The sequence below is a fragment of the Hylaeus anthracinus genome, unplaced genomic scaffold (genome assembly GCF_026225885.1).
Source record: "Hylaeus anthracinus isolate JK02 unplaced genomic scaffold, UHH_iyHylAnth1.0_haploid 11994, whole genome shotgun sequence".
In the NCBI taxonomy this organism is placed as follows: Eukaryota; Metazoa; Arthropoda; class Insecta; order Hymenoptera; family Colletidae; genus Hylaeus; species Hylaeus anthracinus.
This window is the reverse complement of record NW_026534341.1, coordinates 12,811,825-12,832,142: the sequence shown is the minus strand read 5'-3', so window position 1 is coordinate 12,832,142 and position 20,318 is coordinate 12,811,825. Positions and strand designations below refer to the sequence as shown.

At 38.7% G+C, this 20,318-nt stretch overlaps 1 protein-coding gene across 3 annotated transcripts in view; it reads right to left on the bottom strand.

Annotated features, from left to right (window-relative positions):
• The window catches only part of LOC128888507 (agrin-like), a 546,810-nt gene that overhangs the window by 20,134 nt on the left and 506,358 nt on the right, over positions 1-20,318 (bottom strand). For 2 of the 3 annotated variants that reach the window (XM_054145409.1, XM_054145410.1), the window contains exons 10-17: positions 18,735-18,832; positions 13,195-13,324; positions 11,910-12,143; positions 10,801-11,094; positions 9,983-10,132; positions 8,988-9,248; positions 8,667-8,813; positions 7,364-7,600 (exon numbers count right to left, since the gene is read on the bottom strand). In XM_054145409.1, the coding sequence (XP_054001384.1) occupies positions 7,364-7,600; positions 8,667-8,813; positions 8,988-9,248; positions 9,983-10,132; positions 10,801-11,094; positions 11,910-12,143; positions 13,195-13,324; positions 18,735-18,832 (1,551 nt within the window). The remainder of the gene's footprint in view (positions 1-7,363; positions 7,601-8,666; positions 8,814-8,987; positions 9,249-9,982; positions 10,133-10,800; positions 11,095-11,909; positions 12,144-13,194; positions 13,325-18,734; positions 18,833-20,318) is intronic. The other variant, XM_054145411.1, reaches the window with a different exon arrangement.

The following is a 20,318-nucleotide window of genomic DNA, read 5'->3' as shown; positions in this document are numbered from 1 at the left end:
ATCGTAGAAAGTGTAGAAAATTGTGTTCTGGGTAAAAAATATTCAAATGAAAATTTTCGAAGGTGTCCCCCTGGCTCGAATTTCCCTACAACGTTTCGAGCGCCCGGTCAGCTCAACGTTCCAACGTTTTAATTACGAAACGGATTCCCCATCCCGTTCTCCGCTGTCGCGGCAACGATAGGAAATCGGAGCACCGCCAACAAAAGAGAATCTCCGAGCCCGTGGGCGGTGCAGCGGAGGTGCGTCGCAATTTCTCTAAATAATGAGAATCGAAAAGCTAATTCTATCGGAGGCAGTAACGCGGCTCCTGGGTAACAGGAGTTGGAGACGGCTTGATGGGATTTTAATTACTTTCCAATTGCAGCGTTGCTTCCTATTATTTCACATCGACGACTTCCGCTGCACGTTACTTTTTCCTTCGTTTTTTTTTTCTCTCCCAACGCCCACTCGGGGCCACTGTATATCCACCCCAGTCCCGGGCATCCGCCAACCCCCTTGGCCACCTCGTAGTCGCGTATTTCTCTCGATATAATCGACTCGTTTATTGACTGCGGGACAATCCGACAACGAAACTTTTCTCTCGCTTCTGTCCCCATTGAAAATATTTTCCGCTCTGGAAATCGGTGAACGACGAGGGTTCGGGGGCGGCCGCGTGCGTCGGAGAAAGCACCGCGCGATGGAGGGAGACAGAGAGATCGAGAGGGGAATGGATTTAGTCAATTTAAGAGTTCGCCGATTGGCGGAGAAGAGAGTCTGACGGGAAATACGAGTTGACATTTACGAATCGAGGAAATTTCTTTCCCCGCTGTCGCTTCGTCGATTGGCCTTTTCATCGGGGGCTTTGCCGACGTTAGCGTTCGACTGTTCCATTACTTCGTTCTTTGCTTGTTTATTTTACAAAGAGCGAAGTAAGGGTCGTGAGTAGGGGAGGGGAGTGGAAGGGGGGGGGGGGGGTCAGCCTAGTATATTTATCTGTTGAAAGCAGGGAATTTTAACGAAGTCGAGAGTTCAAATACGAGAACGATGTCGCAGTTATTTTCTGATTGAATGTTTATCCTCCGCGTTTTCATGTTTTAAGCATTCACGATGGCCGCTACGCAGGAAACATTTATTTCGTGAGCGATTTAACTTTTTGATGCACACGCTTATAAAAGGAAAATAAAATTTAAGCTGCACAGAAGAACAGTGTCAACAACTTGCTAACGCGTTTTGACTTTTATACATTCCTGATTCCACTTATTGTACTTTTAGAAGCGATGTGAATTTAATTCAGAGATTCCAAGACAAAACACTAAGGACCATAACTGCTGCACCATGGTATGTTAGTGGTGATACGGCATGTCAACAAGCACGTCAAGAAATTTGCAACTACATATAAAAATAAAGTAACAAATCATCCCAACGAACTAGGCTAAGATGCTAACCCAGGCACCAAAAACGAGAAGATTACAGAGACACTCTTGGTTGACTCCAAGAGCTAGTTGTAAATTTTCTGTTAATAAAAAAAAATATATTGTACTTTTAGTGCTAGATCACAATATTGGCACACGAATGAAAAAGTTTAAATAAAATTGTAAACCTAAGTAAAAGGTGAGATAGTTTTTAGCCCTCCTATCTTCAAAGAGTTAACTCTTGAATGTACTCTCCAAATCTGTGGAAACACGTGACATTTGTCAATTCATATGTGATAGGACTATAGAATTAATTATTGCCTAAAATTATTAACATTATCTGTAATTACTAGAATATTATTAAAATACAATTAATTATCATTATTTTTTTTTTCACTATCTACAATGGCTCTATTTATATGTTTATGCTAATATTTTACACGTAGATAGAACGAATATACTTAAACATATACGGTAAGTATTACATTTCTGCTAAAATAAGAAGAATTTGAGTGTAACCAAACGATAATGTGACGTATTTGAGGATTTTGAAGAATAATCATTCACCTTACCTCATGCGCACCACATGTTCTCCACAATTATTCATACCAATGTAGCTTTTGTTCCTTTAAGATAATTTTTTTAATAGATACTGATTGAATAAAAATATTCAAAGTTTGTTTTCCAAAAGAAAGAATCTAGTTAGATTTCATCAGAATTGAAACGCAATCTTGATCCATCCATCAATGATTTATTCCACCTTAGTCTCGCCAATTCTTTCTACATCCCCTACTTCTTCCTATTCTTCTATTCGCGTTCGAATATTCCAGTAAAATTTTGAAATATTTCAGCACTATTCGAAGGTGGTGTCTGCCCTATGCTTTCGCATTTTTTCGTTCGGGTTTTCGTTCCACGTGCATGGTCGTGTGGCCAAACGAAAGAAAACGCGATAAGAAAGCGACGGAGAAACGCGGCTCGCGTCCTGTGCGGATAACAGTCCGTGACTGAGAAACGTGGGGGTGGCAGAAGCTGAAGGGGGTTGGTCCGCACGCCCGGAGTAATCTGATTTATGTTTGACTCCGCGGGACGAGTCCCGAGGAGGAAGAAGAAGAAGAAGAAGAAGAAGAAGAACTTTTTAAGAGATTGACTTTCAGCGACCGAGAGGACCAGACGCGCGGTCCGTGGGGTTGAGGGGGGCTGTCGAAGGGGCTGAGCAATCGAAAATAAGGGGTGAAAGGTTACGGAATCGGCAAGAGACTTTAATAGATTCCGACGTTTCGTTCCGCGAACTTTGTCACCGCCTGTGGAATACTTTGGCGCAGCTGAGGATGTCTCCTTTTGCGCGACTCTCCTTCTTCTGACGCGATTCGACCAGAAACGACCATTCCACGCGATATCGATCATTTTCGTACCTTCGTGTCATGAATTTCAATAACATCGAAATATATTGTGGTTCATGCGAAACTAGGGGGTGTTTAAGTCATTTATTTTGATTTTGTAAGTGTCTTAAAAATACACGCCCTTAAAGTTTGCAACTCTTCTAAGGTACTTTTGATGTTTCATGTTTTATTAAGTGTAGAAATTATTTCTGTGTTTCTACATTCGATCAGTTGTGACTTTAAACTAATCAGAAATATTTATTTGTAATTTGAAGTATGTTCGTAGTAATGGAACATGCAAATTATTTCAACGTCTTGTTTTTACAACTATTATAACGCGTGGAAATTATTATGCGTAAATACTTAATTTAACAAAATGGCGGGTAAATGTTATTGTTCAATCTAGTCATAAATAGAATAAATAAATATAAATATAAAGAAATCTATGAGAATGTGCTCAAATGTAAAAATATAGAAATCATCAACAATAATATAAATGTTAAAATGTTTAGAAGATAAAACATACTTGAATTTAATTTCAATTCTGAAATTCTCTAATTATAAATTACTGAATATAAAGGAGTGCAATTAATTTCTGCACATAATAATTAAAACAGGACGAGTTTTATCCGAGCGAGTTTTGCTTGAATTGCAAACATGATTTGTACAACATACGTGTAATACATATATTTTTGTTTTGAGAAATATCATTCAATCCGTAATCCGATTCGATGAGTCAATCGAGTGCGCGTGGCTTTCCAAGCGACCAGAGGATTCCGTAGGATTTACATTCGCGATGTTGTAACGAACGTGCTGGCCAACGTATTGAAAACAGTGCAGAAAAATTTCGGCTACAGGGTGTAACTGGAACACCGTATCGATCATTTAGTAAATATTGAGTTCAGTAAAAATTGGTTTAGTTGAATATCGCACTGTTTGCAAGTGTTGTTTTGTTATTTTATTTTTCAACCCTTGCAGCTATTAATATTTCTCTATTCTCTTAAAATTGGTCAAATGCGTGAAAAATAAATAAATAAGACTATGAAACAATTTTGTAGGAATTCCTGTAATTTCTAAGTAATTTACTACAAAATATATTTCTTCTTATTAAGAAGTAAAATTCAGGAGAGACGAAGAAAAATTTCTTTTACTTACAAAAGATTTAGCTGACATTATTTTCAATCCTTTACTGTACGAGCCGTAATATAAATATGGTTTGTGGAAATGCAATGTACGCTTGAATATTTAATTCGGCAAATATTCGCAGACCAGCTACAATTTGCGTAAATAAAAAGATAGTAATTTTGTACTCTCAAACAAGCTAATATTTACTTTACTCTTAAACTTTTTATCCCCATGTCATCGCCAAACTCCACGAAACGTTGCAATTGAATTCACTGAATTAAAATATAAAAGGAGTTTACTAATGAATAAATAAAAAGATACATTGGTAATCGTTTTTATGACAAATAATATTTCATTACACATGCAATATTAATATCAAAGTACTTTACCGAATTCAATTTATCGAAAACATTTTAAGATTTCATTAACAACTTTCTGTGGCAAATCGCTGCAGGCTCGAAAATTTAAAACCTACTTTGCTGAAACGTTAACGGGGAACTGTAGCACCGATCTAAAAACTTTTTATCCCCAATAAGTTCGTCGTGGAAACTCGTAGAGACTGATTGGAAAGCTATGCAAAGGGAATTCTTTACCTCGATCGGAGGACAGATTTATCGCAGCCCTCGATTCGTTCGGCTCGACACCGTCTGAATCTCTCGGTGGCGAATTTATAGGCGGACAACGGTATCAAAAAGCAGTCTGTACAACGTTCGTTCGAACTTTCGGGGAGGCTTTAGCTTTCGCTCGCTAATTTATATTGACGGCGAGCAGCGCTTAATGGTCGAGACCGAGACGTTTGGTTACCGTTTCTTAAGGTTCCCGATGTTAAGTTTCGGCTGGGCATGTCTCACAGGGACCACTTAAGACGAGACTTCCCTCGGAAGTCGACGGTGATTTAGTTAAATCCACCTTTGGCGCTTAGTCTCGCGAGTTAACGTCACCAACTTTCCCAGGAATTTACCTACGAGTGAGATAGTGCACTCCCGGGATGAAGGGAATTCCGCCAATCCGCATTCGAGTCCAGCTGGATCACTGGTATCGTTCAAGCCCGTGATCTCGATCGCGAAAGATACACCCTGTACATTCACCAATCCTTCGCAAGTCAAAGTAACTGTATTCGCTCGTACAGTGGGTGTAGAAAGCATTCGTACACTAATCAATTTTCAAACAAACTATGTAAAATTGTAATTTATTAACTTACTTTTGATAAACAATGACATTCTACATATTCTCGGAAATCTCTAGAATAGATAGATTACAAAAAAAAATAGCTATTTATGTATGATAAATTTATGTATGTTGCGAAATTAACAAGAAAAAAACAATTAATCGATAGAAATGTTGAAGCAATAAGTATTCGCACAACTGTTTAATGTTTAAAACATCATTAAAAAAAAAAAAATTTACATTAATTTACAAGTATATAATACTTCCTTCGTGGGATTTCCTTTTGATTTTATAATTATTGTAACTCTTCTAAGCATTAACTTAACTAAATTATTAGTTAGAAGTTAATAAGAAATGGGGTCTTTTTCCATTTCTTTATTAGAGCCATTTTTAAAAGTACTTTCCTGGAAATTTGATGTTTTCTGATTCATACGGAGCAATAAACTGATGTGTTTACGTTACAAACTCTACTGTAAATGGTTCGTCATAAGAATTGTACAAATAATAATTGCTTCTATAATTTTACCCACTTTTCGCATTTTTTTGTTAATTTCACAAATGATATTAACTGGTAAATGTTGTTTGGACTATATATATCTTAGAGATTTCAAAGAATATGTAAAACATTGATTATAAAAAAAGAAGTTAAGAAACTACAATTTTACACAAAAGTTTTTTGGGAAATTGATCGGTGTACGAATACATTTTACACCCACTGTATATATTCACATGTAAGGTATTTGGGGATTTTAAAGAATATTGCGATATTTAACTGAATTTATAAGCGACAGTTGGTCAAGTTTGATGTTCGTTAATGAAACGATGATCGATGGTCAAATAATCTGTTCTGCTTATTTATCGACAAGAGGCAAAATTATATGGGCATTTTCGATTTATGGACCATCTTCAAGTTTGTACATTTTAATAAATTTAAAAAAAGAATTTAAAGGTAAGATTTTTATTCGCTTTGCTTTCTTTCTTATTGGATGAGCCTTCAGTGATTTTGGAAATAAAAGTACCAATGTATGAGGAAATAAAAATTCCAATGTATGAGGAAATAAAAGTTCCAAATGTAGATAGACAAGAGACATAATTACACGAACATTTCGACTTCTTACGGACCGTCTTCAAGTTTGTACATTTTAATAAATTTATAAAAGAATTTAGAGATAATGTAAATGAGGTCAAGAGTTTTATTCACTTTGCTTTCTTTCTTTTTGGATGAGTCTTCAGTGATTTTGGAAATAAAAGTTCACGTCCGGACGCGACGTTACGCACAGGATTGATCAACAATGGCGTTAATGAAGAAAGCAAGCAAAGTAGCGGGCAAGGGGTTCATAAACATATATGTATACATGTCAGTAGAAATTTGATAAGTTTATTGTTACGTTATGGATACAAAGGAACAGGTTGTTAGATGTTAGACCTTGGTTCGATCGAGCTCTTGTAAGATCGTTTCGACGTCTCCAAAGCGACGATAACAATATTAACGGTTTAGTAATCGTGTACTTAATTGTTTCATATTCTACGTCGAACCAAACTGCTTGGCGAACTCTACAAGTTACACGTTCGAGCATTCGGTTCCTCCAGTTTCTAAATAACTTGATCCTAGATATTCGACCGTCTAGAGTAATATCGTATGTCTATTCTACAATCGGAAAACCCTCGAAATCGTTACGACTCCCACGTCTGGATCGTTCGTCCTCGTTTCACTCGTCTGGGGCAAGAGTCGCATCATGATTCGCTGCTCGTCAAAGAAACCTGACCGTTTGCAGACACATTAATTCTACATTGAAACGATCGTCGACGAATAACAGATCGAGTAGATTCTAGGAAATCGTACGTCACAGTTCACGAACATCGGCATAAAAGCAACTTCGAGGTACTGTGCTACGCTTGTTGTTGTGTTTCGAAAATTTTTAAATCGTCAGGTAGAGAACAATATATTACAATAAATAAGTTCAAAAATAGGAGAGCTGTAATGCAGTGTTGACATAAAATTATTGTCATAAAGATTAAAAAGAAATTAAAAGAAAAAACGAATGGAGGCAACACTTTCAGTCGCGTAGCGACTGCTGATTGCTGTCTACATCCACAGCTTTCATCCTGCGCAAATAATTTTCTCGTCGAGTCCTATTACTCCTGTAAACGATATAGGGGTGCCCTATTATTTCGTGGCGTAGTGTAAAGAATCCGATCCCTGTTCGGTAGCCGTATCCGATGGTTAGAAGCGTCTGTTATTGCGAGGTTAGTAACGCAGAATATAAGGCGGCCTGTACGGCGTACGCTCAGTGAACCCACCTCTGCAGTGGCCGAAGGCCTGCGTGACCACGTCTGCCTGGTGGCGACAAGCGTAAAGCCTTAGCTCGCATTCGTTGTCGTATGTCTGTCCGTCGCTACCGCAGACCGGCACAGACGGTATGTCCGATGGACAGGACGACGGACAGAGGCACTGCGGGCCACCGATCTCCGAACAGTGGCCACCGGAATAACATTCCAGCTCGTTGCAGGACGATGGTATCGGCGGTATCGTGTCGGCTGCAAGCAGATGGAATGATGATGTTAGAATGTTTCGCGACACGATCAATGGATGTGATACCATATCGGCAAATCGTGATCGACACTTTGGCGGACACATAACTTGAGACCTCGAACCGAGAGTGAAATTAGGTCAGGATGTATCGGGCGTGTCTGAAGTAGGTGGGATTTCTCGTAGGTCAAATTGATTGTATTAAGTGGACTGGAAAGTAATGTCGTTTATTTTACATTAAATTCAAACAAATTTTTAATAAATTCCTTTTTTTAATCAATTATGTAATCGCCCTCGTTATCAACAGCCTTTTGCCATTTAGTGTAAAAATTTTGAATGCCAGATCGATAAAAATCAATGAGCTAGTGAGCGATAAATAAGTATTTCAAATTGAAAAAACGACATTACTTTCCAGTCCACCTAATAGTTAGTCAAGGGATGAGTTTGTAACCTTTTGATTCACGAATTATTGCAAAAGAAGATGGCAGAATTTTCTTTTGAAAACAAAAAGTCTGTATTAAATCTTTGGGGCCGAGGCAAAATGCATTAAATTTGCCTGGCAGTGAGAGGGTTAAAGGCGCAAAAGGGTTATATAAACGTTGGTTCGATAACTTTTTTCTTTCAAGATATAACACCTTTGGTTTTTTTTCATAAATTGCTATCACGTATAAAATTATCAACTCTGTATTCTGTTAGAATTTAATTAAATAGGTGTAGAAATTAATTCTGGGCTATTCTGAATAAAACCATTCAAATATAAATGAAAAGAATCTTGCAACTAGATGGTCAAATACTTGCGAAATAAATTGCACGTTTTCAAGAATCCTAATAAACAATTACTCTTCAGGAACTATGAATCAATAAATGAATTCAAAAGAACGTTGTCAAGAAATGCTTTTGTTCTTGTAGATTTGATGAATTAATGGAAGCAATAAATTATTAGCAGATGATAAGTATTCCTCAGAAGGGTACACTAGGTCAAATGATCTTCCATAAAAAAAGTCATTTTCACAGACATATAGATGCACTCTTCTTAATGCACAATGATACATAGATTTTTCTCGCACGTGGTACCTGAATAGCAACCAGTAGGCGTCAATATCTTGTTGTGATCGGTACAGATAGTGCATTTCTGGCCCTGAATGTCTGGTTTGCAGACGCAACGACCCGTCATCTGTTCGCAGTCCTCCCTGACGGAGCCAAAGAGCGAGCAGCCGCACGCTGAAAGCATCATACAAACGCAATTGGTTATCAATTATGGCACTATCAAACCTCCATAACAGTTACGAGTTAATATATTTTAGCAGTTCAATAATTAAATACAACACAATTGTTATTTCTCATAAAAATCAATTTCATCACAGTGTTTAAACGTGCAATCCCAAGTGGTCTTACGTATGCATCCTTGATGACCCTCGTTGATCTTAGGCAGTCCCCAGTAGCCAGGCATGCATCTGTCGCATTTCAGACCACCGACGCCCGGTTTGCACTCGCATTGTGCCGTTTCCGGATTGCAGGTGTCAGAGACACTGCCCAACCTGTTGCAGTTGCATAAACTCGGGCAACCTGCTCCTTTAGGTCCACGAGCGGCAGTCTTACCATCCGGACAGCAACCGTGCCAGGAGTCTGAACACTTTACGACCTGGGTTTCTTGTGCTAAATGATCGACAATTTATAACTCATTTTTATTTCTTTCGTTACCAATAGTGTTTAATACAGGATGAGTCGTAACATCTATGGAAGGGTACGAAAACAATGAACAAAATTAATTGTACGTCAGTTTCTTCAGTTACTAATCGCACGAGTTATTAATCTAGGTATAAGGTGGCTAATTTGAGCACTTTCTACAAATGCTGATAGAAGAAGATCAGATAAAACTGATGTATACATTTTTTAAATTATTTTTATCTCCCCAATCGATGACTGAATTAGCTTTTACTCGAAGTATATGATACATGGTGTATATCTCGCAATATGGTCAACTTCGTGCAATGAACATAGAAATGTAGTAATCCTTTCCAATCCTGATACAGTTAATCCGGCAACCGAATAATCCGGTAGAGTTTGTACTTTAAACGACACGTAGGATTAAAGCAAGGCGGAGGAGTCAGTTTGGGATATTGATGGTGCAATGAGAAAGAGTGCTTTGTCAGGAAAAAAATTTTTCTTTCTATACTTCAATATGCCTTACATTCACACAAACTTTCATTTAAATCAGAATTTTCAGTTCCACCTTTCAAACACTTTTCGCGTAGCATCGGGAAGTAAATAAAATCTTTTTTTTTTAAATAGCGTCTTTACGTTGCATCGCAATAAGTTTATAACAAAAAGAAATTGTCCTTTGTATAGTATTGATAGAATACCAAATTATCAATAAGAATTGAACATACCTTTCTTGCAGCACCGAGCCAGTCGCGTAGTCTGATGACAATAACTGTTACTAGGGCAGTCCCTTCGTTCTGGTCCATTGCCGCAGTCGTATTCCTTCCCTTCGCTATCCAGCAGAGGAGTCTCACCGTAACATGGCTTCACTTCCATGCCTGTATCGAAGAAAATTTCTCGTGAAGTATATTTAAACTTAATTCGCTGTAAACAATATACTGGATCGTTTTGTGGGCAAGAAATGGTAACAGAGCTATATCTAAACGGGCGAACATAAAATAATTACCGGACGTGTATGATATACGGGAGCAAATTAAACGAAAACAAATTCCAATGACGTGGACATATTGCGAAAATAATGTATTCAATCCTTGACAGGGTGAATTAATTTTACTTAAATAAAGAGACAGGTGGAATCTATACTTCATGCGATTGATCGTGACTGGTTTTGCAATTTGTACGTAATGTAGCTTCATTACTATAAATTATAGTGTCAACTTCCTCGCACTTTATGGGCAGATTAAAAATCTACCGTGGAGCGTTTTGACTCCAGTTGATGGTTAATGGTTCAGTGTAGTATGCATCATTACCTAAGAATACCAAAGCAGACAAAGGAACATTAAAAAGGGCAGAGAAACCGGTAGAAACGTCACACCGCCACGTCTCGGGAAAGAGGAATGAACAACCCGTTAAATCATTAACCAAGAGCAAAGCAGGGAGCACGGGAACTCGGACTACCAAGCATCTAAGCTAGGTAAAAGCAGGCTTGTCACGCTCGAAGAATTTAGACAGCGAATTCGATATAAGTTTCCCGGCTACTTCGAACCTTTGCAAAGCTCGAGGGGTCTGCGTCTTAGCTCCTGCTGCCTCTGGCAGGCCTCCATTTTCATGGCGCACAAGGACGAGTAGGTCCTCAGGTCGCTACCGCAAACGGGATACATGTTTTCCGGGGATATCGAGTTGCAGTCGAACTTGCAACTGCACCTGGGGTAGTTGTCAGGACCCAGCTCACAGGTCGCCTCGAAGTCGCAGTTGATGTCCTTGCAATCCTCGCGACCCAGGGTGCTAGTCGGGACTGCGGTGGTCACCAAACGAACCACCGCGGGCGTCGACATCGTGGCTATTAGAAGCGGTTAAGGGAAGGTTAAAGTAGTTAGAGCCGCTACGCGAGACGTCGTGAAATAGTTAGTTTGTTAAGGGGGTCGTCTTTAGTACGGAGGTTGCGGTTAACATTGATGAGTCGACAGTTAACGTGACACCATGGGGAATTTGAACGCATTCGAAGCGAATGTAAGCGTGCCTTTACTAAAAGTAGAGCCTTCGGTCATCCTATTTCGGTCCTCTTTCGTGGAATTAAATGATAAAACTTAAGCGGTCTTTCTGGTGTGACGAACGATGAATTAAATATACTTTAGGAATTCTTTTCGAAGTCTATAAAATAAAGAATAAATTTAATACTTCTTCTATGAATAATACTACACAGAAAGAGTACAAAGATATTTTTGTTCGAGCTTTATACAATTTATTTATTGATTTGTATTCAAGTTAAAATATCTCCTTGTATCTTCATGGCTATCAAGTTATATTGAAGACGGTATGTCTGAGACAAAAAATTCAAATAGTTTATGAAAATATATGAGTGTGGTTATCGTAAAGAAAACCTCCTCGATTCCACTACGACATCCATCACATTAGATCGGTTCTAAAAACAAAAATAATTCGAATAACCTCCCAAAATGTTAACAGTTCGTTTTTAAATATATTCAATTATAAAATGCAAAAATGAAAAAATTGAATTTTTGAAAGCGTCACACCGGGAAGACATCTTAAAAAAATATTGTTCTCATTCCCAGTTGGGTGTAATAATTCCACTTATTCGTGAAAATTTTCCGTTGATCGATCCCATTGGTTTCCTTAAAGAAATCAAGAACGTACTCAAAGCTGCTACAGCAAATCGCTCGCCGCAGTCGCCGTAAAATATCACGCGCAGGACTGGCAATTTTGGATCCTTGTCGCAGGCCGCCTTCTGCAGTTCGCACTCTGACGGATACGTTTTGGCATCGCTGCCGCATACGGGTTCGCCGTCGCTCTTGGGACACTCTTCTGGACACACGCACTCACCAGCCCTGCAGTATGCGCCGTGCTCGCATTTCACACGCGCGCAAAGTTCTGAAACGGGATTTTTCATCTTTTCTTTACGGTTTCGCGATAGTTTCCTGGAGGACTCCTCGACATATTCATCACCATGTCACTCATATGTACAGGGTGCCCCAGCCTAAGTGATATAGAGCTCTAATTCCAAAACTATCGGCCATATGCAAAATTTCAAATATAGAAATTGCATGGTATGATGCAGGCTCATGTTCCAGCGAGAAGGAATTTTTGTTAACTTTGTTATTTAACGAGATACGATGGTCAAGTTTCATTTTTCGAATGGAACTACATATATAGTCTTTTGTTATACCATGCGATAGTACTTTCCAAGACGAATTCATTCAGCTTTAACGTATTTACCCGATTTTTAGTATTTTTCAAGCTATAACGTTTCAAAGTTTGCTAATTTTCAAGGAAAAAACTCGATTCGGCCCCGGGCGGTCCCATTGATGCGGTAAGCACCATCCGGTTCTTGAAATCGATACGGAGGGTTTCGTTTGGGATTCTAGGCCCAGAATATTGGGATTCTTCCCATTTTCCTCCGTATCGATTTCAAGAACCGCATGGTGCTTATTGCCTCAATGGGACCGCCCGGGGCCGAATCGAGTTTTTTCCTTGAAAATTAGCAAACTTTGAAGCGTTATACCTTGAAAACTACTAAAAATCGGATAAATACATTAAAGCTTAATGAATTCGTCTTGAAAAGTACTATCGCATGGTATAAAAAAGACTATATATGTAGTTCCATCTGAAAAATGAAACTTAACCATCATATCTCGTTAAATAACAAAGTTAACAAAAATTCCTTCTCGCTAAAACATGAGCCCTATTTTACCATGCAATTTCCATATTTGAAATTTTGCATTCGGCCGATAGTTTTGGAGTTAGAGCTCTGTATCACTTAGGCTGGGACACCCTGTATATGAGCGACTGGGCTTTTCACCGAGGAACTAAAAATTTTATTTCGATGGTGAGTTAATGATAAAATATGAATCTGGATAGGATTGATTTGCCCTTAGTAAAAACAGCACAAAGAACGAGTTGAATTAGTAAGTAAAATTCTTACCACAGTCACCTATGAAGCTGACAGTGATCTCAGTCTGAGATTTACAAGATGCGGCCTTCAACAAACATTCATTAGCATAAGTTTTTCCGTTTGAGCCGCATACCTTCTCCGATTCCTCAAATTCTTTTTCCTGAAACGAGGAAAACAAGCTTTGTTTTCATGACAACTCCAAGAAATTGAAAGATTCTAAAGAACTAATAATATTCGCATCTTCCAATTTATTTATGGTATTCGTATATACGCAAAATATTCAAATAGTTTGAGCGATATTTAAGGGAGGATTGTGACGAGAAATAGCAAAAAATCGCAGGCTTGCACGCGTCTCGCACTTGTTGCGCGTGGCAAGGCGCAGCAAGGGCGTGATCCTGACGTACGCTGAGCGTCCCGAACCGTGGGATGAGCCGGGCACTGGGGCGAGAAAATAATACACGAAAGAGCAAAACTTAATTAGCCCGTCCCTGTATCCAGCACCGCCGTTGTTTGCTTATTACACGCGTTTCATGAACGCGTTGGCCACCTTTCTGCCCCGAGCGTTTTCACTATGTTGTGACGCGTAGAGCTGAGTTGGACGGTTATTACTTCGAGATTAGACTGTGAATCTTTATTCACGTACATATTTATAACGAGATATTTAATTGGAAACCTCGTATCCATCATTTAATTTAGACAAATTTCTTCAGTGGACATAGAGAGTACGAATACTTAGGACTGACTGAATAAAGCGCGATAACATATATATGTACCTACATCACCTTTGTTTCATAGTGACTTGAGACTTTTGCACTCTGAGATACGAACTCGTAGACTATGAACTCGAGACTCTGACTCTCAACATACATTTTGTAGTGACTACTTTTGTATCTTTCTTTTACGGATTTCTTTCGATTTCCGATTACTCATCAATCTTTGACCATCGCCATCGATTCTTCGTTAAGAATTAATCACGGTTACTGATTACGTGATTACATTTCGCTGAACACTAGGGAAGAGACACGCGTTCGCGCGTTTGTAAATGCGCGTGGAACGATGGACGGAACGGAGACCTCGTCGGATGTAATTGAAATTCGAGGCTGAGGTATTTGTGGCGTTGCTGTCTCTGAAATGGAGGATAATGGGTATGAAGTCTGGTCCAGCGAAGTACGCTCGTATCCGGTATATCGAACGATGCAGTGGACGCGTTTGCGGTGGCCAGCTCGAGGAACGAAAATTATTTGCCGAACTGAAACGATTTATCGTTACCTAACTCAATCGTAAATTGATTTTTTCGTTGGGTATCAGAGGCTATTTTTACGCTTAATCGACTCGTAGATATGTGGGACGAAACAATCCATTCGTTAAGAGCTGCTCGTATTCGAGACATGCAAATTTTTCTTTTTTATGTGTGGTAGCACTTTGGTATATCCAAATATTTGTAGACGACTTACATTATACCAACGAATGGAAGATCGACAATGTATATGAATATCCTTTCGTTATTATTGACCAATGAATTGAAATAGATGTATGTTTAGTTATCATTAAACTTAAATATTAAAGACATAAGACATACTAGCTTTTTTTACATTTTATTAAGATTGAAAATCTTCTTATTTTCAAACTTCGGTCATTGCTTGAAGAAATATTATTAATGACTAATGTAACTATTGTCAGAAATTAATTTTTAGTTATTTCAGCTAACAGATATAAGGATATATAAAAATTTCTTTCTTCGTGAGCATAAATTTCAAACAGCAAAACATGAGATGTTTTATTTGTTACTTCAGTATTTCATCGCTCCGCTAGTAAAAGATAATATTGACAGTCGATCGATATTATTTCCTCTTCATGACTCGATACACATTTCCTCCCTTCTTATTGTAATTTACGAGACAATTACGGAAGGGATGCGCAGGAATATAAGGGTGGCGGGGACGTGGCCGATATTCCTCGTTTGCAGTTCAAACAATTCCTCCAACCCTCATCTCTTTCGACTAGGTCCTTTTCGTCTCGTCTTTCGTCGAAAGAGTCCTTTCGTTTCCAAATGCTGACGCGTAAAATTCGCGGGAACATTGTGCGTTCATTCGAGAAAAATGTAATTTCGCGTTTAAGACGGGAAACCGAGGAACACTCGACGATCTAATACTGAGAATTACGCTGATGCATCGCAATAATTCGTTTCCTGTTCGGCCATCATCGCAGGCTACAACGGAAAATGAAGGGAATTTAGTTTCGACTCGATAATTTCAATAAATTTATTGCTCTTTTGATGAGTATTCATTCGCCCAAATAGAGAAGCTTTTTCTTTATCGTTATATCATTCTTTTTTTGTGTGCCTTCTTTAAGAAACATAGTCAAGTATGCACATGGTATAAAGTTTGAAAACGTTGAACAATGTTCACATTAAAAGGAAAATAATGAAACCCAGGCACTGGAATAAAGAGCAATTTTTAAATATATTTAATGAAAATTAGGTAATAACTGTTTCAGTTCTACACTGCAAAGACTTTAAAAACTTTGAATATTACGATTGCCTGTGCTTGTTTATTGAATAGGACATGTAGAACAAGATTATTTTGCATTAGTCTGGAGATGACAAAGAATATTGCAACTTCGAAACAAATTGACCAGGCCATTTGCAAATTTAACAGAATCTTGTATATGCATATATAGGGTGAGTCTTATAACGTGACGACCTCAAATAAATGGTAAGGTATTCGTTGTACGACAAAATGTTTCAAACAAAAGTTGCATGGTATCTAGGGGGACATACAGTGATGTAATCTGTTTTTTATTAGCTTACTTTTTTATTGAGATATTAGGGTCACCTTCAGTTTTTTAAATGGAATATCTAATATTTTTTCGAATTCGGATAAATCATCAAATTTTTCGCGAAAAAGTATTACATGAAGTGGGACTTGAAATGAATAATTACTGAGATATCTTCAAATTAATAATCTTCTATTAGGAAATACGCTTAGTCAACGTGATTCTTAGCACGACTTTATTCACGTCGGTAGGTCATATCTGTAAACAAATTCCCTGTTAGATATTAATAATCATTAACACGAAATGTCTATTTAGTATCTCGGTAAGCGTTAAAGTCGTATTGAGAAAGGTGCTACATTTTTATTACGATGTTCAGAAACAGTGAAAGCACGTTATGATAATTTGTTTATGGTGCATGTGAAGAAAATGCTATAAGAGCTAAGATCTTGTACCAAGCTAAGTATCCCGATCGAAATCAGTCATCGCATTCTACCTTCTTAGGGCTCAGTCGAACACTCAAAGAACATGGCAATTTTAATGTACAGAAACGTAAAAAAAAATATACATGTTGAATTGAGTAACGTCCTCCTTTTCGAAGTCGGTTAAAAAGGTATCACAAAGTTGTGAATAATGAAGGATGTCGTACTTCAACCTTAGCAGCTATTGCCCATAAACTTCTTTTATAAATATCTCAGTCATTTTTCATTTGAAGTCCCACTTCATGTAATTCTTTTTTACGCAAAACAGAAATTTCTTTTATAAATATCTCAGTAATTTTTCATTTGAAGTCCCATTTTATGTAATACGTTTTCGCGCAAAATTTGATGCTCTATCCGAATTCGAAAAAAAATATTAGACATTCCGTTTAAAAAACTGAAGGTAACCCTAATATCTCAATAAAAAAGTAAGGCAATGAAAAACAGATTACAGCACTGTATGTCCCCCTAGATACCATGCAACTTTTGTTTGGAACATTTTGTCGTACAACAAATACCTTACGATTTATTTGAGGTCGTCACGTTATAAGACTCATTCTGTATAAATAAATGTACAAAAATTTCCAAAGTTTTCGTCAAGTACTTCAGTTGCAGAAAATCATTATCTTGAAACTGGTCGTAAGAAAGGTAACTCGTTATGATCATCTAGTCCGAGTTTCATGCGACAATAGCAAGTGCTATCTCAGAAAGTCATACCAACGGATGGTTTTCGTCTCGACCTTGTTCCATAATCGTCTCCCTAACATCATGGTCGTTTCACTTTGAACAGGTCCCTGGTCAGTAGTACCGTCTCCTCCTAAGCATCGTCCAACCACGTTTTCGATCCCCTTTTGGAAAAAGAAGCATGCCCCTACGACAGTTCCGCCAAACGATCCACATCGTGTGGCAGGAACTCGGAATTGTTCGTGGTTTTGTCAGCAGGACGTTCCACGAATCCGTGAATCTTCGAACCCACCGCGTGTCTCGACTGGTCTCGGAGTCTCTGGCTGGGATAACGATATCTCTCGGAGGGCCTTGACGTGCTCTCCATTCCCAACGAATATTTTCGCTCGCCGGAAGTTTTATTTCACGGGCTTCGAGGGAACCGTTGCGGATTACTCGCGATAACGTCGCGCTTTTCCCTTTTTCTTTCTTTGTTCCCCCATCGCCCTTCTGGGCACGCGTGTAAGTTTCTCAACGCTCTTGGGATTTGCACGAGTATCGACTCCGTTTGACTCCCCAGTGAGCGAATCACGCGATATTGGCTGGATCGCGAGCGAGGAAGGGGATCGACGAGCTCTGTTTAAAAGCAACGATCCGCGCTACGAAGACTTTGAATATTAAGATTGCCTGTGCCTGTTTGCTAAGAAACTTTTCCATTTGCAGATTGGCATGTACGAGCACTTTAATATTTCGACAGTTTAATATGATAAATAAAAGTATTCGTACATCCCACTGTTGACTTCAAACTTGAACTACGATACATTTTTCGGCTTCCAATCGATATGTACTCTATTAACCTTTTGATCGGGGTTAATGTTTCTTTAACTTTGGTCTCGTGTCTTCTATGCTGATTCACCTTCTATTATGCAAAACTTTTGTTACATTCTTGCCTGTCGAATTCAAAATTTGTATAATTTATCTGAATTTCATTTGTAGAGTAAATAAGACGTAAATCAGAGCTTGATCCCTGTTTTATTCTAAACAACAACCCTTCGTCTGTACCTTCTTCCCGCGATTGCAATTTCGTTTAATGTCTGAATCGAATGACCTGAAAATTCCAGGTAGATGTCTAGCGTTATCATCTAGAGGCTGATATTATGAAAGCCTCCTCCCCCAAGGTATATCCTTTGCGCGAGCGATCAGTGAGAGTGAAACGAACGGTTCATTACGCGGTCGTGTAACATCGCGTAGCAGAGCGGAAATGCGAAACATCGTGCACGAGGAGGGCATTCTAGCTCTGGCGTGTACATACTTACAGGCGACGGTACATCCATCATCATATGAATATTTTACTTCAACCCCGTTAGCGAGCGAGGCTTAACGCAACGATTGGCCACAAGCACGTGAAGCCTGAGAGATTGGTAGGTTTGATGGCTGATTACGTTTAACGACGATCATTTCGCATACCTTAGGACATTTTTCAACGGATGATATTGCGGTCGGAACTTGGAAGGTACGAATAAAATTATATTTTACCTTTTCTGTTTATGTTGTAGTCTGTTGTGCTTATATTATAGTATAATGTATACTAAAATTATAAATTATTTTCAAGGTTGACAAACAATAATTACAAAGTTCACGAAGAATTTTACTTACAGAACTTTCGCATTTGCTAGGACAAACACACTTGGCTTCCCCAGCACTGTCGCTCTCGCATTTGGCATAGTAGTCACACTTCTTATTCTCGCAGCCATCTGGAAACAAACAAGGAAAGGATTACCAACAAACGATCATTGTCAAGTTCGAGTATTGGTGTCACTATTGGGATGATGCTCCCCATGAAAATTCCTTACCACGAGTCTCACTCTTGGCCAAAGAGTTAATCGTCGAGGAAAATGGGTACAATCGCGTGAACGTTATTTTGATTAAATATACGACGTTTTAAAAATATTAGGCGTGATTAAACTTCCATCTGTATAAATGAAATTTTATATGCACCAGGCTAATAGAATTAGCGAATCTAATCGTTCATAGAGTCTTAACTTGCGAGTGGCTCGCACGTTCGGTTTTAGGAAGAAGATCAAACGGCCCGTGTCCTGGATAACGCGATCTCCAGACAATCTATCACCCCGTAATTGCCCACGAAGGCAAAAAGACTGGCGCGGCTGGCTGTTCGTCATCGAGTCCAAGAAGGCCGCTCGAAATCGTAGATCCAACCCGATATCTCGCACGCCTCGACCCGCGTGCTAACTCACCCCGATAGGGGCGAACTGTTTCGGGTGGCATTCGGGTGTTATCAGGTCATCCCATAAAACAGTGCCTTGTTACCTTTTTAAGCTCACGGAACAGCTTAGAATAGCGATGGCAATTGAATACCACACCTATCAATTTTATCACGCGATGAGATTCCATTGGCACGCTAGACATTACATATTAAATTTTCATTTTGTCAAATCTTGTTCGCGTTTGTTTTCTATTTTCAACACATTCGCGACTGTATTTTATAGAAAATCAAGGAAATTAGATTTGTTTGTAGTAGAATATTTTTTTCATAAACAAGGATAAAGTTTGATGACACTCTTGTACGAATAATTTGAATAGTGACAAAACAATTTGATTTAACGTAAAGTAAATGTCATTTTAAGTACATAGGATGAATTACGAGGTATTAATTAAAAACTCTCTCCTTTGAATTTTTTGTAGGAGATATACTTATTATTCAATTAATTTTTATTGATCAATGCACTTTCGATACATCAACACACTTGGGAGATAATTTGTATTATAGAATGAGGGAGATTATCAAACTATCCAAAGCTGTCTCGATTTTATTTAATCTTCATTTCTAATAGAGTTATAGTCTGACCGAATTATCAGAATCGTCCCCTACAAGGAAAGCACATTTTTCGTTTTTATCGTCGATTTCTCCGAAAGCTTTCATTACTCACGAGATGATCCGATACTTGCACGATTCCAGAATCGACTCCCCGTCAAAGCGACCGCCCCTGCGCCCTGTTGCGGTCCCGTTCGCTTTCTAGCCGACGTTCAAGTTGGCATTAATAAAGATTCCCGCTCGGTATTTGCATAACTGCATCCGTTTCGAGAGCAATTATCTACCCTTCCAAACGGGGAGGGTGGCACCGGATCCAGAATCGAGGCTGGGAACCAAGGGAGTCGGAGAGGCGGAAGATGGGCGCAGACAAAGACGGAAATGGTTAGCAACAAGAACTGGATGAGAGG